The following is a 23,854-nucleotide window of genomic DNA, read 5'->3' as shown; positions in this document are numbered from 1 at the left end:
CGAGGGTCCCACATGGCGCGCAGACCTGTCCTGCTGCCCGCTGCTCCCCTCAGCAGTGTGCTTCGGTCCTTCTGCCTGCTCTGCTCCCTGCTCTGGCTCTGGTGAATCCTCTCACCCTCCCGCGCTTCTGACTGTGCCCAGTGCTTGTATGAATAAATAAATAAATCTTTAAGAAAAAAAAAAACAAAAACCCTTATCACCCCGTACTTGGGCGACTCCCTACGAGAGGGACAGTCGCCGGCCAGTGACTGATTTAGACTCTGGTCTGTGTCTAGGGGGAGACTCTACACCATCATTACAGAAAGGAAAGCTAAGTCCACACACGAAAGCATCTCCAAAGACTTCTTTATGGTTGACGATACTGACAGAATTTCACTTTCAAAACAAAAACATTCCCTGTGGGGCCCGGGCAGCTGCATCTGCAGGTGGCGTGTGATTCCCACAAACCCAACCCAGCAGGACCGGCAGGGGCCTGGAGGGGAGAGGGTAGGGTGGGCCGGGGCGCCTGGAGGGGAGGGGCAGGGTGGGCCGAGGTGCCTGTCCACCTTCAGGACCGCGGTCGTCCCAGCAGAAAGGTGACGAGGGCCCAGGTGATGACCACACCACAGACCCTGCAAGACAAGGACACGGTCACAGGTCCGGGCCAGGCGAGCTCTGGGTGAAATGGAGGGTCTGGAAGCATCGACTGATACATGGGTTGCTCCTACCTTCCCTGCCTTCCCCATGGTTCACCCAAACGTCCTGCCAGCCTTCCCCAGTGGCCCAGGATGGCCTCTCGGGGCCAGGAAGGCTCTGGGAGGTGGACACATTGCCCTTCGTGGTGAATGAGAGATGGACAGAGGCGGCCAGGTTTCTCGGCCCAGACGCCGACTTCTGTGCTACCTGCCTGCTCAGCCAGCCACGCTCATGGCTGCAGCGACTCCGCCTCTCCAGGGACTCAGGGCAGCGCCTTGGGTTCACCCCTGACCCCGTCCAGTGTGTCAAACAGGGTGCTGCTGCCGGCACCCAGCTGGTCCAAGCCACCGTGACCCGTTCGCTTCCTCCCCAGCCCCCAATCTGTCTCAACACAGTGGAGCCTGCAGTCCTCCGCTAAAACCCACCAGCATCCCAGATGCCTCCCAAGGCCCTCTGCCCACTCAGACCATCCCCTGCCCCTCCCTCCACCAGGCTCTTCGTCTTGAGGGCCTGGCCCTGCTGTCCCCTCAACCTACTGTGCCCTGTACCTGGCTCCCCTCCCTCTCCCTGGCGTCTTCAGCAAGGGCCCCCATCTCCTTGACACGGCAACCTCCCCCAGGCCCCAAGTCACCCCCAGCCCCCTCTTGGTTTTAATAAATACCGATCAGCAGGCACAGCGTGGGTGCCCGTGTCTTCACCGCTAGTTACCTCCCCGAGAACGTGAGCTCAGCCCCTGCCATACCCCTGGATGGGCCTCCGCCCCACCCACCCCCGCAGACGCTCCCGAACATGTGTGCAACGTCTCTGTCCTCCCGGCGTCCCCGGCCATCCCCTGGGCACTCACTGCAGCAGGCAGTTGACGTCGGGGCAGTGTCTCCAGTAGCGGTACAGGGACACCTGCAGCGTGGGGTGGCCCCGGTACTCCTTCAAGATGCTCCGGGCGCTACAAAGCGAGGGCCCTCGGGTCAGGCCGCTGGCAGTGGGCCCAGGGTGGCACAGGGCGCGAGCTCGGGCCCACGGCTCAGGCACTTACTCCTTGAACTTGTTGGTCAAGAGCAGGAACTGGCTCCGCGTCAGCCTCCGGACATCGAACTTGCAGAGGTTCTGGAACTCGCGGTAGACCTGCTGCTCGCTGACGCCTGGCCACCTCCGGACGCTGAGGATGAGGATGGGAGGCCGAATGCTGGGGGAGTCCGGACCAGAGAAGTTCTAGAAGACAGGAAGGTGAGCGGAGGGGACTTTCCTTGGTTCCGCTGCCAACCTACCCAGGCTGAGAGCCTGAGAAACGGAAAGACTGAGGACGGGGGCTTGAGTGAAGGAGTGAATGTGTCCAGGACGGTTCTGACAGGAAAACACCAAAAAAGCTTCTCCACTGGGTGGGGCGTGAGCGCCCCTTCGGCCCTAACTGGGGTCCTTATCAGAGCTCCTCTAAGCTAGCTGCTGCCCAGCCACACCTCTGACCCGGAGAAAGAAGTAGAAGGAAGGCTACTCACAATCTTGGGGACCCCAGCTCGGATCAGATTCACCTGGTTCAGGTAGGGAGCCAGCACACTGAGGTACAGAGGGAAGGAGAGCTCGGGGATGGACGCGGAGCTACATGGACAGAGAAAACCCCACAGCATCAGCGCCCGGCGGCCAGGCAGTGACCTCGCCGGAGCGAAGCTTCTGGGAGCAACAGGGAGGTGATCTCACACAACTCCCCTCCCACCCCTCCAGGCCCGGGGGCCACGTCAGTGTGCTTCCCCAACTGGCCGATCTCCAAGAGCGCCCTCAGTGGCCGAGCCAAAGCTCAGCTTCCAGGTGGCCCCTGGGGGTGACAACTCCCACTGTCACACACAGCGCAGGCTCAGAGGGTCACAAGAGGCCGCTGTTCAGGGGAAGGTCCTTGGTTCCAAGTGGCCGGCCCTCCTTGCTCAGCCTCCACATGGACACTGCAAAGGGCACAGACCCCAGGGCTGGGCAGGGTTAGGGCAGGTCCCCTGAGCCAGGGACAGCTCTTAGGCAGTGATGACCAGAGGCCATCACGGACGGCCCAGGGCTCCGTGGTCACAGGCTAGGCACCCAGGGCTCCGTGGTCACAGGCTAGGCGCCCAGGGCTCCGTGGTCACAGGCTAGGCGCCCAGGGCTCCGTGGTCACAGCCGCTGACGTGTCAGAGGCGAGCTCTGCGCACAGCAGCCATTGCTGAAGCGGACAAACAGGCAGTGGCCAACTGAGCAGATACGGCACAAAAGTGCTTCCGAGTCGTCCCAGGGCCGGCCTGCTGGACCTGTGTCACAAAGGTCACGCAGGCCGGTGCTCGGGAACGCAGGGGGCCGGAGCCCACGAACCCTGCCCTGTGGGCGTCACGTCTGAGGCTGCCCCGCGAAAGGTGAGAGTCTCACCCCTTATTCCAAGTCACCCCCTTCTCCCGGCCGGACCGCGGGACCTGAGCACTTGCCCTCCCAGCCCCAGCGACGGGCCGTGGGAGGCAGGGCAGGCGCTGTCTGGGCCTGGAGGGCAGGGGCAGCCTGTGGGGGGACGGCCCGCAGATACACCCTCCGCACCCTCCGCTCCACACCGCAGGACAAGAGGCGCCGTCACTCACCCGTGCACTCTCCACAGCAGCAAGTGCGCCACTTTCAAGAGAACTGGGGGGGAAGCCAGAGGCGTGACTGACGGTGAGGCTCAAGCTGACCTCTGGTCACAGCTCGCCCGCGGTTTAGTCCCACAAGAACAGCCTGGCTGGAGACGGGAGAGCCCGGGATGGGGGCGGGGGGGGGCACCCAGGAGGGGGAGAAAACCCCGTCTCCTTTGAGAAGGGCCGAGTCTCACCTGAGCCGCACAGGAAGGCGTCGTAGGCTGCTTCGTGGGGGTACTTTGTCTCCACTGAGACGTCGTTCCAGGAGCAGAAGAGGGCAAGGGGCCGTTAGCACCTGGCTGGGAAAGGGCTCTGTCCCCCACCCACGCTAGTTCCACCCCTGCGTGGGCTCCACACCCCAGTGGCCCTTCCACATCCACAGACCCCGGACTGTGGCTCCTCCAGAGACGCCCGAGCTGGTCTTCACCTCGGTCCTCCCGAGCAGCAAGGGCTTCCCTGGGAGCCTCCTGACAGACTAACCCCCAGTGTGAGGGCAGCAGACCACACCCACCCCCCCCCCGGGATCTCCAGCACCTTGTGGGGGGGGGGTCCTCAAAGGAGGGAGCAGGTTCTGGGGAGCACAATGAAGCAAAGGAGGGAGACCCCCCAGACCCGCCCAGCTGGCTAAAGGGGGAGCAAGACAGGCTCTGCACCCCGCGCTCTGCCCCCGAGGAAGTGCTCGGACACCCACCGTACTTCTCGCACTTTCTGGCGTGGATGATCTCTGGCCCCGAGTTCTTGGTGGGATTCAAGCTGCTGTTAAAGAAGAAAGATGGGATGGAGGCCGGACCCCGAAACAGCCTCTGCTGTGCTCCCCGCCCCCGACAATAAACATTTCCTCTACAAATAGAAAGCCCAGCTTCAGGGGCAGCCGGTCAGGGCTTGGTCACCGGGCAGGGGACAGGCAGACGGGATGGGGTGCCGGAGCCCCTCAGGCTGCTCTGAGCTCGTATCCCTGCCCACACAGACTCCAGGACGTGGGGCGATCCAGGCGGCCCTGCCCTGGAGCTCCCCAGGCACGGGGCTGAAGAACAAACCCTCGCAGAAGCACACCGTGCCCCGTGGACCAGGGCCCGCGGTGCGGTGGTGCCTGGGGGTGAGGGCACTTGGGACCGCAGGCCCGGGAGGCGGGGAGCACACAGCACCAGGCAGGGCTTCCGGAGCCCCGGGGATCTGAGCGGAACAACTGTCTGGTCAAGTTCATGCTTTAGAAGGTCACGGGGTGGGGACAGGGGAGGAGGGAGGGCGGGGACACAGACAAATGGACCTGCTCCAAGGCTGTGGGTAAGGAGAAGGCATGGGTTCGAGGACACTGAGGGAGTGAAACGAACAGGACTTGACGGGAGGAAGAGAGGGCAGCTCGGCCCTGGGGGCCCATTCAGGGGGCGCTGGCCCCTGGGCAAATGGCACGGCTTCGGCAAGGAGATTCTCCCTTCATCTGTTTTCCAACAGAAGCTTTTCATGCCCGTCCAGGTGCTTAGCCTCCGTCAGCGGCACGTCCTGCACCCGGGGCAGAGGTTAGCCAGACCGCAGGACACAGCCAGACACGCCACAGAGGGGGCAGGGCCCCGCGTCCTTCCCCATGTGGGCTGGCCCAAGCTTCACGGCACCAGAGGGGGTTCTCACTTCACAGGTGGGCAGGCGGCAGCCCGGAGAGGAGAGGCGTTCTCTCGAGTTGCCTGCAGAGTCAGTGAGCAGCAAACTCGAGGTTTAAACCCCGAGGTCAGAGTCAGATCCAGGCCTTAGAGGCTCCACTCTCACACGCACAGGCTGGTGCCGTGCTCGGCGCCTCCAGGCCCAGCACACCAAGGGCTCCAGGCTCAGGAGCAGGTGTGGGGCAGAGAGGAACGCCAAACTGATGTGGGGGGGGGTGGGAGGGCAGGGCTGTCCAGCAGCAGCCAGAGGCTAAGTCCTGTCGCCACGACCACAGGAGGGGATCCCAGAGTCAAGGGCCCAGTGAGCAGGAAGCAGGGTGGGGTGAGCAGAAAGCGGGGTGAGGGAGATGCTTGAAAGGAATTTAAGGGATGGGTGCAAGAATGAGAGGCTGCAGGAAATGAATAGAAAGAGAAACCCAAGAGCAGGGACCCCAGAAGGCAGGGAGGGGAGAGCCAAAGGCATCGGACACCAGGTTAACAGTAGCCACCTGAGTGACACGAGTGCCCCCCTTCCAAATGCCTCTGGGCATTGTCCCATCAGCCAAATGACAGGACCCCGCCTGGGCAGGCTGCCTGAGAGGGAGCTGCAAGAAAGGAAGCCTGACCTCAGTGGGCTGAGGGGAAGTCGAGGCCTTGAGAGAGGCTTGCTGCAGGGAGAACAGTCGCAAAGGGTGGACAGCCCAGAACAGAGCCGTTTCCCAGGCCAGGACAACAAAGGCTGCTGCAGAGGACAATGAGTGGAGAGGCTAGAGACAGCTCGGGGTGGGGGGGGGGGGAGGCTGGCCCGGACACACGGCAGGTCCACGTGTGCCGACAGGTAGGACAGACAGTGACAGAGATGGCAAAAACATCTGCAGGGAGTCAAGCGACTTCCTGCCTTTGGCCTCTTATTTTCTCCTGGGAAGTGAGGACCAGGAGGGCCCGCTTAGAAAGACCATGAAGGAGGAGGGGGAGAGGAGGCCGCCCTGTCCGAGAGAGAGAGAGGTGGCAACGGTGGAAACAGCATCTGCTAGGTGGAGCCCACGCACCCACAACATGACAGCGACTGACCCTGACCAGCAGGGGCTAAGGGAGTCTCTTTCTAAAAGGGCCCACCCTGGAGCTGCTGGACTCCGGCCCTCCCACCTCTGGCTCACTGGTGTGCCCCACTGGAGAGGGAGGAGGTAGAGTCCCACCTTTCCTGTCCGGATCACCCCGCCCCCTGCACCCACAAGCCCCCTGTGTGGCCGGCTGGGAAGAAAAAGCAGGGTTACTTTTCCCACAGGAAGTTCAGGGACTGACCTAAGTACTAGGACCTGCCAACCAAATGGCCAACATGCACCTATTATGTGCCTCGCTTAGCTGCAGGCCCGGGACCAACGCCAGGCACAGGAGAGAGGCCTGTTCCGGAGCCAGAAGCCCCAGGGAGCCCGTCACTCCCAAGAACGGAACCAGATCAAAAAAGGCCCAGCCACAGAAGAGGCCGCTGCCCCAGCAGCTGTGGGCGCTGCCCCAGCCCCTCCCCCAGAGCAGGCTCCTGGAGCTCAGCCCAGCTCCAGCCTGGGCCACACAGGGAGGATCCTCTGCTGGGGGCTGTCCTGCACATTCAGCACCTCGCCTCCCCCTAGATCCAGCGGTAGCCCTTGGGGTGACAACCACCAAATGTGTCCTGGGGAGCACAGGTGCCCAGCACCCCCCCACCCTACGTGGCTTTCTTACCTGTTCAGGACTTCATAAACCTCTGTAAGACTGGAGACCCTGGGGAAATTCAGGTCCTGTGATCACAGAAACAAAGCAGGTCAGTGAAACCGCATGTGGGCTGGCCCAAGCTGGCGGCACCAGAGGGGGCTCTCACTTCACAGGTGGGCAGGCGGCGGCCCAGAGAGGAGAGGCGTTCTCTGTGGCTTTTGTTTGTGACCTGCTTTGGTGACCACCAAGTGCCATTAAAGCAACCTGCCACCGTCGCCGCCTCAGACACCACCGTCCTATGCCTTGCAGCCCACGAGTCCCTGTCCTCAGGTTTCCTATAAGGGCCCCAATAACCCTGGCAAGAAAAAGCTGCCACAAACACCGCTCATTCTTTCTTCAAAAGACTAATGCTTAAGGGTCCCACAGGACACACATGAGCCCAGGCCCCAGGCCATGCCAGGGACACACGGGTAGGACAACGGGCATCTCACAGGGCCACCGGGTCCACAGAGCCCGTTTCATCTCTGTGGGAAAGAGCACCCGTCGGGCCCTCAAACCTGCCCCACAGCCCATGTCCTTCCGCTGTCCCCGCCGGGGAGGGCTCAGGCATGAGGAGAGACGCAGCAGCAGCAAATGCCTTTGGAGCTAGAAATGTGTGAAGCACAAGTAATAAGTGTGTCTGCACAAAGACGCACCAGGTAACCCTGCCCCGTTTTGCGGCTCCTTCAACAAGTAACTCCAGGTGATGGGCTGAAAGTGCCAATCTGGTTCCCCTTCTCCAGAGTTTCACTCCTCTAGGGAGCATTTATGCAGTTGGGGCTCCCTGCTCTGTGGGGCGTGCACACCTCCAGCCACACAATGAAAGCCACTAGGAGTTTCAGAAATGACGCTGCCCCCCCAGCGATAGAGGCCGACTGCAGCCCAGAAGTCAGTATGGAGTTTGCTCGTCAGAGATTCCAGCGCAAGGGGTTGAAGCCCTGGCCTTTAAGTCTCAGTAAAGATGTTTTAGATTCTCAAAAGGGGTATGTATCAAGTTCTAGAACAAACTCCTCCACTGCCCCATCTACATTTACCTACCGGCTATACACAAGTCAGTCAAAACTTGCGAACTTGAAGAAGAAAAGGAAAAAGATCACCTGCGAACTAATGTGATGACCCAGAGGGCTAAAATACAAAAGGAAGCCAACAGTGGTTGTAGAATGAGAAGAATTAAGGGCCTCCCTGGTGGCCTCGGGGTTAAGGCTCAGTGCTATTACCAAGGAGGCCTGAATCCGACCCCGGCCAGGGAGGTGACACCACAGGGCACACCAGACTCTCTCCTGTCTCACCCACCGCTCCCCTCAGCAGTGTATTTCAGTAGATCTACCTATTCTGCTCCCCACTGTGTCTCTAGTGAATCCTCTCACCCCCCGCACTCTGGCCTGCACCCCAGCTCTTATATGCATAAATATTAAAAAAAAAATTCTCTAGCCCAAAGTGATTCCATTCATTACCTTCCAGATATCCTTTGTCACATTCTTGGTATCGATGAGAACAGGAAAAAGGTTGTGGATATTCAGTTTAAACTCATCGTAGCTTTCTGAAGGAAAAGACCCAGATGGGCAGAAGTCAGTTTGTCGGTAACACGCACCTAAGAGGTGGGATCCTGTGTTTCTGAGTCATATACAGTATTGCAAAGCAATGTTATCTTAATTAAAAAATCATGTAAAAAAGAATCCTACATATTGATTTCTAAATCAACAACAAACTGAGTTTGCTGGAAAAAATGGCAAGGAAAATTCTCCAACCAAACTTATCCCAACATCGGCTAATAAATAAAACAAAATAGGAATTGAAGATGTGCTAACTCCCAATCACTGAGGTCTCTCAAACCAACCCGCCATCACATTTGTAACAGCGAAGGCCAAGTGGATTTCCTTTAACTGCGGGGTGCTGGCTATTGTCAATGTTAATGCCATTTCCAGAGTTCCAGCCGACAAGAAAAGAGGGGTTATCAGGAAGGCAGATGTGAGAGCATCATTTGGAAATGATTACTCAGAGAAAATCCAAGAAAAGCAAGTGAAAACTTTGGCAATAAAATACTCTAATAGAAGAAAAAATGTACACTATGCACATATTTATCAAATCTATACCTTTACATCTCCGTCTAGTTTAAAGAGGTTTATTACAAAACCCGCCCAGGCCCCTCTCCTTGAAGCCAAGTGCCTACTTTCAATTCTTTTCCTTCGGGTTCACTCCCACATCCGACCCCCTGGGGATCCCCCCAGCAGCAGGCACTGAACTACAGACTTCCTGGCATAGAAGACAACGCCCCGCTCATCCCCCTTCTGGGACGTCCAGCACCTGCACGTCGCTCACGAGGACTGCGTGCCGCTCTCTAAGCTGACCCTTTCTTACAAGTCTTTTTTTGCTGCTTGCCTAGTTTTGCTGGGCGTGCCCATCACTGTTAATGCTATCCCAACTCTCACTGCGCTCACAGAGGAGTGTTACCAATTTCCTGGGTGCGCTCTCCTAGAACCTCTTCACCCCTTTAATCTAAACTTCCGTTTTCTGTACATTTATTATTTCATGTGTTTACTCTTCAAACAACTCCAGGATGTTCGTGCTATGAACACCCTCCATTTTACAGGCAAGGAAACAGAACAGGCACATTAAAGCAATGTGTTCTAACGGCCACTCCACGGCTGAGGGTCCGGCAACAGACAGTCGTGGAAAAGTTCGGTGCAGCCACAGAAGAGCGCCCAGCATCTGAGGTTAATGACATAAACAGATGCTTTCAGTGAGCAAAAAGGCCTAAAATCAAATCCACAGTATGATCAAATGTGCAAAAACTCACAACGGCAGAGAAAACAGAAAGTGCTAGGGTCACAGCTGAGATTCAAGGAGGCTTGTCTCCTTCACACATTTCTGGTCTTGTTGAGATTTACACAATGAGACTGAAGGTCTGTCGGGGCGGGAGGGCCATCCATTCCAGAGGGCTTTCCCCCGAGACAGTCCCTGGCTTCCACTCCAGGAAGAGGGACAGGCACAGACCAGACAGCTGCAGGCCCAGGCTGCGGCGGGCACAGTGGGGCCCTTCTGGAGCACAGCTCTGGACCAATCCCCTCACCAGGTGGCAAGTGCAGGTCAAAGGGAGGAGAATGGCAGGCCGGGCCCTACCTGGGAGAGGTCTGTAGAACTTCTCATGCAGGTGCAGCAGATCCATCATCATGTTGTGTCCCACTAACGGCTACTTGGAGGAAATCGACAGGTGAGAGACATGAAATTTTAAAAACCAAAGTAGTTCCCATCGACAAATGGCAGTCTCTTGCTCAGGCTGTAGCTTTAGAAGGCGCTGCATCCTGGCCATGTGGTAATACTCCCCAGTTTCACCCCGACCCCATGAAAATGGGCCCGACCACTTAAATTCAAGTAGGAGGGGCTTGAGGCAGGGTCGGCACTGGCATGGGGAGGGGGGCCGAGGGGGTGCTTCAGGCCCCCTGGTATTGACTGTGTGGGCCTGGAAGGAGCAGAGGAGCAGCGTCATTCCTTATGGACATCTGATCCCAGTGAAACCTGCACGACTTGGTGAGAGCCAGGTAGGAGGCAGAAAGGCAGCAGCCAGTTTGAAGGTCTCCCTCCTCTTCAGGAATCCAATTTTATTATTTTGGGGGGGAGGGGCTCATTGGCATGCATGGCCAGAAATACAAAAAGGCTAATGACCCGAAAAAGAGGTGATGTTTCCCTACCTTTTGGGCTTTCACCAGCATCTGGAAAAACACAGAAAAACCCCTTGCAGAGAGAAGAATCTTCTCCTTCCAGCAGCTCTCCCGGTCACAGGAGGCATTCTCCAGGTACCAGCGATGCTGCTTACTCACTTTCTTCACTATCACCTGCCGTGAAAAGCAGAGACAAGCTCCCTGAATCCTGAGTGGCTGAGAACGAAGCCAAAGAAACAGTTCTTCACCTCGAAAGGTGGGATAGGTGCCAGATTTGGCCCAAGGAGTGGGAACCCACGGAGCGGCTGAGGCGCCCCTCTTCCAAGTGAGGACTCACCCCTTTCTCTTTCAGCATAGTCCAGATCTCGGGGAGAGCCTGCCTCAGCACCAGCTGGACCTCAAAGGCCTGGAAGCCTGCAGCAGGGAAACACAGGCCCACACAGAATCACCTCTCCCTCCCGCGGGACAGGTGACAGCCAGGCAGCGCCGCACTTGCTCAGGTGTGCCGAGCCACCACCGGGAGACCCACCCACCCCCACACTGCCTGGAGTAGCTGGCCCACTGCTAGCAGCTTTTGCTCTCAGGGCCACCCTTAAATGGAGGAGCCAGAGAGTCTCATTTCTATGCGGAGTCCAGCTGCTGATCTCGACCATCTTAGAAATGAAAATTATGCATTTTTTCTTTTAACCTAAAGCTACTACACACACACACACACACAAACCCCCACATGTGAAAAATAATTTTCCAAAACAAAATTTAGTGAAAAGAGGGATGTCACTTCACATTTCTGCAACTGTCTTTGCTGTCTGGGATGGAATCATGTCTGAGTCTGCATTCCATCGGTGCCAATTTCTTCTTGAAGCAGATAAGAAAATCCAGCCCGAACACATACAAGGCCACAATGCGGAGTCTGCAGCCAACACCAACGCACTTTCTCAGACGGACCCAGAAGCCAGCGGCCTCTCTTGCGTTTCCAGTGATCTCATGCCTGGTTATTTGGAAAACACCATTCTGATGTTCTTCCAAATGTTTTCACACTTCGTTACACAATTTGAACTAAAGACGTTCATACAATTGACTGTGCAGCAAGGCCTCGGCACTGGAAAGCTGACAGAAGTATGGCAGCAAGAGCCAGGTCTACAAAATTTCAATATTTGATCAAAAGCTTGAATTCTGTCACCGGCAGACACGGAGTTATTCTCCTGGAAGTGACAGGCTGACTTTTCTCACTTGAGAAAACGACCTAAGATACGCATGTCAAAACATAACCACATTCAGTTCTTTCGAGTGAAACTGGCAATTCCACAGGACCAAAAGCAGCAGCTTCAGGTCTCAGCTCCCAGCCTGCATCAGAGCGTTTCCTCGAGACAAGCGCTGTGCCTGGAGTGCCTGACGCGCCCTTACCCTGACACTGGTTGGGGTCAGACCTCTTTGCAGCCACATGCGCCACGTGAGCCAATGCCCGGCCAGAAGGAGAGGGCACACGCCCTCGGGCCCCAGGCAGGAGAGCAACCTGCCAGCAGCAGCCCCACATGCGCTAGCAGCCTCCTGCGTACCCGAGATCCCCGGGAGGGTCATCCAGTCGCCTTCCTCCGCCAGGTCCAGCCACCGCGTCACCTCGTCAATCACCACCTTGATTTGGTCTTTATCCAGAGAACTGAAAAGAGGGAGAGTAAAGGGAAAAGATCGGGGGAAACCTCCAGGGCCCCAAGTCACAGTTAACACCAGAGGGGACCTGAGGCCTCCAGCTGTAACAATGTGATCTCAGCAAGACGACAGATGCCCATGCTGCCTCGGGCCTACACCCCAGCTCTTCTACGCGAAGTCCAAAATAATAAAGAAGCTATACCCCCCACACACCCAAAACCATGAGTTTTCTGAGTCTTATTCTGTGACAGGAACCCAACTCTGCCTTGACACTCCGGTAGCTTCCAGACCGCTGCCGGCCCCCTCGGCGTCCCCTGAAAGGACAGGCTAGTACGGGGCCTCTCAGACCTCGGCTGTCAGAGGTGGGAAAAGCAGACAGGCCTTCTGGTCGGTGCCTTCTCCCGTGGGAGTGAAACAAGAACACGATGTTGTTTTGAGATGAGGAAAGACTTTTCCTCACGGTTGAAAATAACAGAAGGTTCATTCAAGTTGTTTTTTTCCTTACAAAAAGCTACATATTTATTGGAAAATCATAAACAATGATTTAGGGGGAAAAAAAAAACAAAAATCTCCAACATTACAGAAGATGATTATCCAGAACAGATCACTGATCCCAACGTTCTAGAGTAAGCAGCTGTCTAGTTGACCCCCTGCCTGATGAAGGCCAAGAATCTACAGCCCAAAGAGCGTCACCCATTTGTCCCAAGCTACAGAGCCAGCTGGCCTGGGACCTGCCACTCACTCGGCCCTTCCCCAGGGCGTCTGCTTTCCGCAGAACCAGGTTTCGAGTAACACCAGCGATCCTGCCCTCAGGGACACAGCAGGCTACAGCACAGAGCCGGGCATGTGACGGTCATCGAGGTGACCCCAGAATTACCCCTGAAAATTCACACTGAAGGCCTACGCGGCAGCGCGGGGAAGTCCCCCAGAGCCCTTCCCCTGCTGAGTCCAAACGACATCAGGAGCTCGTTCCCGCTTCATCTTTCAACCCTGAAATCACCCTCAGAGCAGCGAGCCTTTCCTCAGGCGCGGGAGTGAATCTTCCTCATGGCTTGTGGCTGAGCAAGCGTCGCAGCTGAAGGTGCCTGCATGAGGCCCCACACTGGGATGGCACGGCTACCCCGGGGAAGGCAGGAAGACAAGAGCCCCCGCAAGCACACGCGGCGGGTGAGGCTCACCTGCGCACCCGCCAGTTCCCGGTCAGGATGCTGTGCTTCATCTTCTTCTCCTGCTCCTCGTTCATGTAGGGGATGCCCTTTTTGAGAAACTGAAGACAGGAAGAGAACCACAAGAAGACTCAGGGGCAAGCTCTGTGCCAGGAGCAGGGTGACGAGACCCCTCCCCTGCCAGTGTGCCCGCACCGGGAAGAAGGGACAGGACAGGAAGCGGCGGGCGGGGCGGGACGGCCAGCCGGGTCCCAGCGCCACACCTTGTTGTAGTCGAAGCCGTACTGATTCAGGAACTGCACGCTGGACGCCTGGAAGGAGAATTCCGAATCCAAAGTCCCAAATGTCGTAGGGAAGAGAAAGAAGTTACAGGAGTGAGCTACATACCTACAACAAACCAAAACACAAGGAGAAAAGGCCAGAACCACGCCTCAGGCCCCAGGCGTGAGCTCCAGCTTGGGCGCCGCCTTTCACTCGAGATGCAGATGAACGTTGCTCTGCTTCGGTGCCATGACTGGCACTGAGGGAGAGGAGGGTGCAAAGGGCAGAGATCCTGCCTTGGGGACAAGATGCCCGCCCCACAACACACACACAGACCCAGGAGGGCACCCATCAGCATCCTCACTGAATGGTACTTGGGGATCCTACCCCTTTAGCCTCACTGTAACTATCCTAAAGGCACAACAGGACACAGCAGAAACAGGAAAGGGAGCACCCTTAGGGGCAAGTCAGGGGTGTCTGCAAAGCCCCCCCCAGAAGGTGCAGTGCCCAATGAGACTAAGAGGAAGGGATGATTTTGCAGGGGGGAGCGGAAGGCACAGAAGTGGGAGGGAATATAGAGCGACAGGGACTCAGAATAGGAGGGGAACAGGTAGAGGAGCTAAAAGGGCAGGGGCCCTGCCTTGCAGAAGGTCTTACACATACTTGTTGGTCTCTCCTTCGACGCTGGAGAACACCGACAACCCTGGAAGGGCAGGTAGAGCCGTGAACACCAGAGAAAGGCCACCAGAGCCACAAAGATGAAACACTCTGAAAAGCACTTTGCATCCCCAGACCCCGTGGCGCTTCCGTGCAGGGCAACCCATTTTAATAAAATAAAGGACAGACATGAAACTTGAGAAGCGTCCGATGGTAACTCACATTGAAATAACAAATACAGTGATGGGTGGTTCTTCAAACACAGAAGTAAATATTATATCAACATTTTCATAGTTTTAAAATTCATCACACAACATAAAAATCCATAAAATATATACTTCCCTGCTTTAAGATGTGTGTACTGCTGGTGAGATCACATCCAAGTGGAAAAAAAACTCCCAAAGTGGGGCTATGACACACACCTAAATGCTATTTAGCACTCTGCAAAGAGGGCTTACAATTTAGAAAAATGAGCACAATAGAAAATAAGCAAAGGATAAGGATGGAGGAGAAAACACACACGCGCTGTAAGGTCAGCAAAATCTAGCCCACGGCCTGTTTTCATAAACAAAGTTTAACTGGAATACAGTCAAGCTCTTCGCTGTTGGTGTATTAGCTCTGAATAATACCAGAATTGAGAAACTGCAGCAGAGACCATATGGCCTGCAAAAGCGAAAATATTTACCATCCAGCCCTTAACAGAAAAGGTCTGTCGGCCCTCTGTTGAAAATATAAATCAGAACAGCAGAGCATTTTTCCCCTACCAGGTGGGTAGAAAATTCAAGGCTGATAACACCCAGTGAGACAGGGAAACAGGTGTGATTGCAGGTAACGATGGTCACTGTAAACACTGGGGCTGAGGGAGCCAGGAAAGGGAAGCGTCTGGACACACAACCAACCCTTTCAAGCACATGTTCCAACTCTGCGGTTCCATGGCCATAAGTACATCAAGCACAAACCCTCACAACGGGACAGTTATCCATAAACTATACACCAGGGTCAACGAAGCTTATTTTATTACACACACACACACACACACACACACACACACACGGTAACTGAAATGTGCATTGGTGGGAGACTGAGTGAGCAGATACCTTTGGCTTGGAATATTACACAACTGTTTCAAATAAATTAAGAGATCTGTATGTGTGGATGTAGAAAGCTCTAAAACCCATTCACGAAAGAAAAATGAAGAAAACGTTTGTACCGTGACCTTGTTGGTACAAGTTTTCTTTAAGCAAAGAGCATGCACATTTTCCCTTGAAACAGGGTTCAGAGTCCTTAAGTTATTCAGGCATGAAACAGCTGCTAAATGAAGTGAGATGCTAAATAAAGTGCCAAAGTGTCAGGTCCCAGAGGCATCACAGGTTGAAAACCCAACAAGCAGGAAAAAATGATAATCACTGAAAAAGTGAAGACAGACAATGAGAAATACCGCCAGCAACGCTCAGCCAACAGGCGACTCAACTCACCGATCTGACAGATTGTGAACTGCTGGATGCTCTGCCGCGTCTTCAGGTACCACTCCGAGGGCAGGTCAAAAAGGCTGCAAAAAAGCGGCATCTCATTCCACACCGGAGGACCGCGAGGCTCTGCCTCGGCCTGCCCGGCCCTCTCACCTGGCAGCGCGGTTCCTTCCACAGTCAGGAAGACCACCGGCACGGAGGGCACACGGGCGGGGTCCCAGATGCGTGAGAGTACCCCGCAAAAGACACCCCCACCCCATGCCCACAGGGTGCCCGCTGGGAAAACGAGCCGGCAGGCCCCGAGGCCTGTCAGGAAGGCACAGGTGGGCGGCAGCTCTGGCCTCACCTGATCTGCTGCGGCTGCGACAGGTTCGAGCGAAGCCCAGTGAACTCTATGTCCAGACCTGCGGGAGGCGAGAGACACCCGGGTGCCCAGGGGCGGCCGTGGCCGCCACCCCCGCGCCACCCGCTGCAGGCGGGAGGTCCTGGGAGGTCCTGGGAGACGCCAGGCGGGCAGGAGGGGGCGAGCGGGAGCCCACACAGAGCCAGCGGGACACCGGGTTCGGGCCGCGGCCCAGGCCCAGAGGCCCCCCACCCCCGCCCTCCGGGCCCTGCTCGAGCACCGCGGCCTGGCGAGGGTCGCCACTGGGCCCCAAACCCCCAATCCCCCTCCCCGCGGGGCGCCGCCCGCACCCCCTCCGCGGGCTCCGGCCAAGGCTGCCCCCCCCGCCCGGAACCCCCCGGCCCGGAACCCCCGGCCCGGAACCCCCCGCCTCACCCACGAAGTCCGCGCCCAGGACCAGCTCCTGCAGCAGCGGGAGGCTCTGCTCAAACTCGTCGGCGCCCACGTCCATGGTCACCTCGCGAGGGCGCCGCCGCCACGTGCTGCGACGCGCTTCCGCCGCGACGGGCCTTAAAGGGCTCGCGCCGCCCCCGCGCCCCACCTGCCCCAGCGCCCCAGGACTGGGCTGCTTCCCGGCCACCTGCCCCCATGCTCCCCCTTGCAGGGTGGTGGTGGCCCACGCTCGCCCTCTGCAATGAAGCCGCTCCACCTTGCCCGGCGGCCACCTCACTGCAGACATCCAGGGGTCTGAGGACGCATTTGCATGTGGTTTGCCAGTCATTGTCCTTGTCGAGAGGCCTGGGAGGACAAACAGGCCCAAACAGCAGCCTGGAAGTACTCAGCAGGCCGGCTGCAGGGAGGATGGCCCACACCTGTCTGCACTTCCTAAATCAGGCCCTCTTCCCAGCTTCCCCTTCACTGCCCAAGTGGTCAGCCCCGTCTCCTCCCGACCCCATCTTTTTCCTCCCTTTGTCTTGAGTCAAGGCTGTCCTGGAAACAGAAGTTTTACAGGAAGACTCAAGCACTGCCCATCACACTGAAGAAATCCCTCCAGGGCAAGCATACTCCTTGCAGGAAGAGCCCCACCTACTGCATCACTTTTAAGTAAACCCTACTTCTGCCACTGTCATTTTCCAAAGCCACTAGTCCAGTCCTTCGTCCTCTTTGAATTCTAGATTTGTTTGAACAGGCTTCCAGAAATGTGGTCCTCAAAGTGAGTGCGCTGGCTATTCTTTAAGACCAGAAAAGGAAATATCATAATTATAATGTACACTTTTAAATGTCCCCTCTGGGGAACTTATTATCAAAGGGGACTAGTGAGTAAGACACTGCAGCCTGAATGTCTCCCTCTCAGTCAGTCACATTTTTTCAATCACTAGTGCTTGCATTATCTAACTTTTATTTTTTTTTAAAGATTTATTTTTATTTATACATACAAGAGCTGGGGCACAGGCCAGAGATGCAGAGGGTGAGAGGATCCACCAGAGACAGAGCAGGGAACAAAACAGGCAGACTGACTGAAATACACTGCTGAGGGGAGCAGCGGGCGAGACAGGAGAGGTCTGCTTCGCATGTGTGTTTCTCCCTGGCCGGAGGGGTATCGAACACATGCTGCGGAGGCTACGGATTGCTTCATAGTGCTGTGCTTAACCCCTTGAGCCACCAGGGAGGCCCTATCTCTTTTAAAAGTAATATTGAATGCTCAGATTGACGGTAACATTATTTCACGTCTAAAGAAATATGTAATTGGACACACATTTAAAAAAATGGGAGAATCTGCTTGAGAAGCCATCTTAACTGCTGACAGGTTCTTCCTCTTGTCTTAAACAGCTTATGCCTTACTTTGATTTAATCAACTTGACAAGCGCCATGGTGATTCCACCTGCTAAAGCTTCAATTTTAGAGTAACCGGAAGCGCAGGGCTTCATGTCCTGTCTGATGGACTTGCACTTCATGACAAGCACTGCACACCGGCCCTGGCCTTTCCCTCCACGCTCAGTTTGCCTCGCACGCCTTTCTTCTTGCAAATCCGCTTCTGCCTTTTAGGGTCCAGGAGCCCAACTGAGGTTTGGATTTGCCTCTTTAATCTCCACATTAAGACTTCTTCGAGTAAATTTAAGTCAGATAGGGACATTTCCTATTTAAGAAACACCTCCACACCTTCACAAAGCTGTTCTGCTTACCTGAGAACACCACTGAGCCAGACCCAGTAACAAGGGCTCCCTGTCTATGTCTGTCACCGCAAGCTCAAAGGCATAGAAAATCTCATAAAATCAAAGTTCACAGAATGCCTTTATTTGTTAGTTTAAACATTTAACTTGTTCTTCAAAAGTTATTATTATCAATAGCTTTTCTCAGATAATTTTTCAGGTCCAAGAGAAGGGAAATACTTAGCCCTAGTTATAAAAAAAAATCCAAACACCAGGGGTGGGATGAACTTAACGACAAGTAACATTCCGCTGTTAGATTCTCACTCCAAGGTTTCCCAGCCGGCTCTCCCAGAACTCCCCTCTACGGCCGCGCCGGCTGACAGCTTGGCGCACACGTGCCAACAGAGCTTCCCCTTCATTCATAGATTCTCCGAGGTTCCTGCAGCACCACACCCCCTTCTATCATAGCATTCTGGAATCGTTTCATCTGGTTTGGAAGATGAGAAATAAGGGAAAAGATTGAGTCAGCACCACAAGTAAGCTGCCAGAGAGCGTCCGTCCCCCAAAAGTAAACTGATCTGTCCCCTGTTACCATCCCTGCCAACACTGGTTTTCAGCAAGTGGTCTTAGTGACATATGCATAAAGAATTTGCAGTCAAGCTGTTAATATATGAACAGGGAAGTGGTGTGGTTGACCTGTCTGTAAAATCAAGCCAGCCAAGTACATCAGCCCGGCCCTACCAGCTGCTGTGAGCCTGCAATGTGGCCGAGTGCATCAGGATACTCAAGAGCACATGGAAAGGGAAGAGCCATTGCTGTGTGGCTATCTAACATCAACAATTAACCCAACACCTTTTAAATAAGCACATAAGGGTGCCTCCCTGGTGGCCTAGGGGTTAAGTCTCAGCGCTTTCACCAGTAAGGCCTGAGTTCGATCCCCGGCCAGGGAGCCAATCCACAGGGCACAGCAGACCTCTCCTCTCTTTCCCCAGTTCTCCCCTCAGTAGACCTGCCTTTTCTGCTCCCCACTGTCTCAGGCAAATCCTCTCGCCCCCCCCCCACATACACCCCAGATCCTCTATGCAAAAATAAGTAAATAAATCTTTTTTTTAAAAAATTATATAAGCAGGGGCCTCCCTGGTGGGGCAAGGGGTTAAGACGCAACTTATGAAGCTATCCACAGCCAATGAAGCACAATTTCGATCCCCGGCTAGGGAGCTACCCACATGGTGCAGCAGACCTCTCCTGGCTCGCCTGCTGCTCCTCTCAGCAGTATATTTCAGTCATTCTGCCTGTTCTGTTCTCCACTCTGTCTCTGGTGAGTCCTCTCACCCCCCCCCCCCACTCCTCTGGCCTGTACCTCAGCTCTTGTATGTATAAATAAATAAATCTTTAAAAAAAAAATTATATAAGTACATGAAACCCAAAATACCGAGTCTGAGGCTGCCTCCCATGGAGTTGGCTGGTAGACCATGAAGTTGATCCCGGCCTGCAAGCAGCGCTCTGCCAGCACTTGGCCAATGCTCTCACAAGCCACCACGTTTCTGGTGCTATAGAGATGCTTTTTAATAGCCCACTCACGAGTGGATGCCGAAACCACAACCTGGCCATTCCGATGTTCAACCACTGCTTCAATATGATGCTGCGTCCTTGTGACTCGCAACCTAAAGGAGTTGAGAAGAGAACTGAGCTATTCCAAAGCCAAATTCCTTCAGATCAGTAAATACGTAAACATTTCTCAAGACTGCAATGTTTGATCCATTAGCTTCAAGGTGTCCTTGCTCTCCTTTCTGAGGACATCTTCAGTGATAAACCAAATGGCTCCACTTTAACCTCAGATGTTCAAGAGAAAGTTGGTATTTCTGAGAGTGGAGAATTATTTACACAGCATCTACTTCAAAAAAGGATTTAAGGAGGCAAAGCTAAGTGAGTGACTCTACACTGGGTAAGGATATGCTAACGCTATGCTTTTATTTTCTACCGAACACCAAAATAAATGTAAGATACATCAAAGATTTAAATGTGAAACCTGAAATCAAAAGAGTACTAGGAGAACAGCCCAAATGCCCAAAAATAGATGAGTGGATCAAGAAGATGTGGTACATATATACCATGGAATATTACTCAGCATTCAAAAAAGATAAACACATGCAATTTGCAGCAACATGGATGGCGCTGGAAGGGATCATGCTCAGCGAAATAAGCCAAAAAGAAAAAGAAAAATACCGGATGGTCTCACTCATAGCAGGAATCTAGAAAACTTAAATAAGGGACCAGGAAAATGAATAACTATAAGAAAGTGAAAATCAAAATCAACAAACAACTATGAACCAGAGACACTTTTTGGGGGGTGGGAGGGGAGGGATTGGGGTCAGAATGGGGGGATTGCAATTGTATGGGGGAATATAAAAATAAAATTTATTAATTAAAAAAAAGAGTACTAGGAGATATAGAAGAACACTTTTATAAGCTAAGTCTATTTAAATATGATTTCAAACCAAGTCATCTCGCTTTTATAAAAGTGACAGTTTTCCGTAAGTTCTCAAAAAAAAAAACCCCATAAGTAATAAGTCAAAAGGCAAGTATGAAACAAAGGTATTTTAAACCATAAATTGTTCAAAGGGTTAATTTCCATAATATGACACGAGCCTACTAGATACTGCAGCACAAGTTAGATACCTGGCTAGTCAGAGAGCTGACCACATGGCCCAGCAGACCTCTCCTGTCTCCTCGCTGCTCCCCTCAGCAGTGGATTTCAGTGAGTCTGCCTGTTTTGTTCCTCATTGTCTCTGCTGAATCCTCCCCCCTCCTCCCGCCTCCCCCCCCACCCCGCAACTCTGGCCTGTCCCCCAGTTCTTGTATGCATAAATAAATAAATCTTTAAAAAAAAATGGATGGACAAGACAATTCATTGCAATGGTTTGCAATGGTAAAAGAAAATTGTCAACTGGGAGTGATTAACTAGAGTATCCATGCAATGGTTTTCTATAGTTACTAAAAGAAATGATGTAGCGCTTTATGAGGATAATAGCAACAAAAACAACTCAATTGCTGATATAATTATTTATAGACAGCTGTGTCTCAAAATTATCCCCCCCCTTTTTTAAAGCTGCAGAAATAGGGCCTTCCCGGTGGCGCAGCGGTTGAGCGCTGAGTTGCGAAGCTGCCCGCAGGCTCTGCGGTGCCGGTTAGCTCCAGGCCGCCAGGGAGGGTCCCACATGGTGCACAGACCTCTCCTGCCACCCGCTGCTCCCCTCAGCAGTGTACTTCGGTCCTTCTGCCTGTTCTGCTTCCTGCTTTGGCTCTGGTGAATTCTCTCACCCAACACCCACCTCCACCCGCGCGCTTCTGACTGTACCCAGTGTTTGTATAAATAAATAAATCTTAAAAAAAAAGTTAAAAAAAAAGCTGCAGAAATATAAAGAGAAAGGTTAAGTAACTTTAGCAAAATTATAACTGAGTAAATAATGGAGTTAAGATTTTTTGCCCAGGGAGTTGGTCGCTGAGTCAATACTCCTCCCCACCACCAAAGAAATCCAAGATGTATCTGCAAGCATCGGGGTGGGATAGGAAGAGAGAGAGAGAACATGATGCAGAACAGTGTAAAGGTTTCCTAAGATTTATAACTAACACACCCTTTCGGATTTTATATATATCAATATGTACATATGACACTTTTTTTTTAAATAGAGGCATGTTTTATTTATTTATTTTATTTGTTTGTTTTGTTTATACATGCACTGGGCACAGTCAGAAGCGCGGGAGGGTGAGAGAATTCACCAGAGCCAGAGCGGGGAACAAAACAGGCAGAAGGACCGAAGCACACTGCTGAGGGGAGCAGCGGGCGGCAGGAGAGGTCTGCGTGCCATGCGGGACCCTCCTCCGGTGGCCGGGGAGCAGCCGGGGATGGAACCGGCGCCGCAGAGGCCGAGGGCAGCTTCGCAACCCAGTGCTCAACCGCTGCGCCACCGGGGAGGCCCTACATATGACACATTTAAAATGTAAACTAATATTAAAGAAAACACTACCATACAGATTCTCAGTAGGATTTAGTATGAAACAGCACATTTAGAAAAGCGGGCTCCACTTCTGGTGTATGTGCTAACCCTAGTCAAAATCCCAATCTCAAACCAGAGGTTGGCAAACTTTTCCCTTAAAGGGCCAAGTGTTGGGCCTCCCTGGTGGCACAAGGGCTAAGCACCCCACTATGAGGCAATCTGTGGCCTCTTCCCCACTAGTTCGATCCCGGCCGGCCAGGGAGAAACCCACATGGAGAGGCAGACCTCTCCTGTCTCCCCTGCTGCTCCCCTCAGCAGTGGATTTCAGTCATCTGCCTGTTCTGGCACATTAGTTGAATGAATTGATGAAAACAACTTTTAGGGCACCATGAACTGCTCTGTCGGTCAAGAAGTAGCAGGTGCTGTTACCTGTGCCAGAATTGTCGGGAGGGCCACACAGTCCCCCAACCCCGCTCCTTCCTGGCTACACCCAAGAGCTCCAGGTTCCGCGGGTTCCGGTTGGTGAACTCTGGGGCAACAGCTTCATTTTCCGGAGGGTTTGCTTCAGGCTTCACCGCTGGCTTGGAACCGGAGGACAAAGCCGCGACCCCACACCCTAAGAAATGGAAGCCACCAGGCGGATCTTAAATGCCGAAAATGGACCGAACCAGGATGCTCTAACGTCTTTCCCCTACCACTCCCCCACCCTGAAAGGGGAACAAAAAGTATGTGTGGGCACAGGCTGTGGTCATCACCGACTTTGGACTTCAGTGTTCTATTGCTATCCCCACAAGGCTGCTGCTTTCCTTTCCAAGGGGGCATATCGCATACAAAATGCGACCCGTATATACACATTGATCGGGCAGGGCCCGGGGCGTAATCTGAGCCTAACAAGCAAGATTACCGGGGTTCCTGCAAACCGACAACAACTCCCGGAAGCGCGGCCGAAGCGCCATCATCGTAGGAATCGCGGGCAACGTTGCCAACAGCCTGGCCGCCCGTCCTCACCGGCGCCCCAGCAGCTCGCTGGGCGCAGCCATGTTAACTCCGGGAAAAGTCTTAGGCCCTCCCGGCCCGCGGCGCCCGGACCCGGAACTGACCAGCCCCTGCCGCTGAGTGGCCGAGAGGGCAGTCTGTTATCTGCGTCCTCCAATCGCCGCCTTCGCGCGCTGCGTGCCGACGCCGTAGGTGACCAACCATCTCGCGGGACGCACTTGGGGGTGTGGCGCGACCCCTTCGCTTTAACCCGAGCTCTCGCGGGAGGTGCGCGCCCAGGGTGCCCGTCGCCTACGTTAGCACACCTGGCGCGCAGATTGCAAAGCTCGCGCCGATCGCAGCCGGAGCCCCTGTCGCTGGGGGGATCAGGGGCGACGGACGGTGTGTTAGGCTCCAGGGGCCGCCTTGTCCCGCCCCAGCCGACGCGCCAGGGCCCCGGAACAGTGACTTGCGTGCTCTCCGAACGCGCTGCCACGTTTCGGGGGACAAGAAAGGCTTAAAAACTGACGCGTAGGAGTCGCTTCTGTACCTTAGAAAAGGTGGCCCCCCCACCCATCACCCCCAAGTTCCTGCCTAACCTTTTCTAGAAGGCACTAGAATGTGCAAGTGCGCATGCCCAGCCTTTCCTGGCGCGTGGGGAGGGGCGCTGAGGCCGAGCGCCAGCCTCGTCCCCCGTTCGTGACGCACTTCCGTGCTCCTCCCGTCGCGCTTTGACGTTTGCTCTCTAATTGGACAGAAGTCCTCAGGCCGCCTCTTCCCTCGCCTCACTTCCCGCTCGTCGCGCTTCGCGCCCCCGCCCCTTCGTTTCCCGCCCTGCCCCGCGGCCGTGTGGCGCTGCTCCCGGCAGCCCCCG

At 54.6% G+C, this 23,854-nt stretch overlaps 2 protein-coding genes across 5 annotated transcripts; both read right to left on the bottom strand.

The window, feature by feature from the left end:
• Positions 1–319: 319 nt before the first annotated feature.
• On the bottom strand, positions 320–16,377 carry PNLDC1 (PARN like ribonuclease domain containing exonuclease 1). 2 transcript variants are annotated; one of them, XM_037520680.2, is made up of 19 exons: positions 16,293–16,377; positions 15,861–15,918; positions 15,521–15,594; positions 14,052–14,091; positions 13,391–13,514; positions 13,140–13,228; positions 11,871–11,971; positions 10,652–10,728; positions 10,345–10,488; positions 9,776–9,845; positions 8,110–8,195; positions 6,647–6,702; positions 3,985–4,049; positions 3,488–3,541; positions 3,261–3,303; positions 2,169–2,268; positions 1,709–1,884; positions 1,520–1,618; positions 320–611 (listed from the first exon to the last, which is right to left on the bottom strand). In XM_037520680.2, exons 1-19 carry the CDS (start codon positions 16,366–16,368, stop codon positions 548–550), a joined length of 1,596 nt encoding a protein of 531 aa, XP_037376577.1. In that variant the 5' UTR covers positions 16,369–16,377; the 3' UTR covers positions 320–547. The 2 variants fall into 2 exon arrangements, with proteins under 2 accessions (XP_037376577.1, XP_037376578.1); XM_037520681.2 differs by having other exon boundaries at positions 3,985–4,046.
• Positions 16,378–16,508: 131 nt separating this feature from the next.
• MRPL18 (mitochondrial ribosomal protein L18) lies at positions 16,509–23,232 on the bottom strand. Of its 3 annotated transcripts, none has more exons than XM_037521019.2 (4): positions 23,106–23,232; positions 22,435–22,621; positions 19,440–19,671; positions 16,509–18,494 (listed from the first exon to the last, which is right to left on the bottom strand). In XM_037521019.2, the coding sequence occupies exons 1-4, from the start codon at positions 23,203–23,205 to the stop codon at positions 18,423–18,425; spliced, it is 591 nt and encodes a 196-aa protein (XP_037376916.1). In that variant the 5' UTR covers positions 23,206–23,232; the 3' UTR covers positions 16,509–18,422. The 3 variants fall into 3 exon arrangements, with proteins under 3 accessions (XP_037376916.1, XP_037376917.1, XP_037376918.1); XM_037521020.2 differs by lacking the exon at positions 23,106–23,232 and adding an exon at positions 22,910–23,060 and having other exon boundaries at positions 16,510–18,494; XM_037521021.1 differs by lacking the exon at positions 23,106–23,232 and adding an exon at positions 22,910–23,060 and having other exon boundaries at positions 18,427–18,494; positions 19,589–19,671.
• Positions 23,233–23,854: the final 622 nt, after the last annotated feature.

Source organism: Talpa occidentalis, unplaced genomic scaffold (genome assembly GCF_014898055.3).
Source record: "Talpa occidentalis isolate TD23 unplaced genomic scaffold, MPIMG_talOcc4v2.1 talOcc4.2, whole genome shotgun sequence".
In the NCBI taxonomy this organism is placed as follows: domain Eukaryota; kingdom Metazoa; phylum Chordata; class Mammalia; order Eulipotyphla; family Talpidae; genus Talpa; species Talpa occidentalis.
Note: the sequence above shows the minus strand (reverse complement) of the source record. Positions and strands in the feature narration are given on the sequence as shown.

Coding starts and splice junctions, on each gene's coding strand:
- MRPL18 (XM_037521019.2), bottom strand. CDS start 23,205: ATGGTTGGTCACCTACGGCGTCGGCACGCAGCGCGCGAAGGCGGCGAT. Junction 22,622..23,105: donor CCACTCAGCGGCAGGGGCTG/GTCAGTTCCGGG, acceptor TCCATTTCTTAG/GGTGTGGGGTCGCGGCTTTG. Junction 18,495..19,439: donor GGGAGGCAGCCTCAGACTCG/GTATTTTGGGTT, acceptor CTTCCAAACCAG/ATGAAACGATTCCAGAATGC.
- PNLDC1 (XM_037520680.2), bottom strand. CDS start 16,368: ATGGACGTGGGCGCCGACGAGTTTGAGCAGAGCCTCCCGCTGCTGCAG. Junction 11,972..13,139: donor GGGAACTGGCGGGTGCGCAG/GTGAGCCTCACC, acceptor CCCTCTTTTCAG/TTCTCTGGATAAAGACCAAA. Junction 612..1,519: donor GACGTCAACTGCCTGCTGCA/GTGAGTGCCCAG, acceptor CTTGTCTTGCAG/GGTCTGTGGTGTGGTCATCA.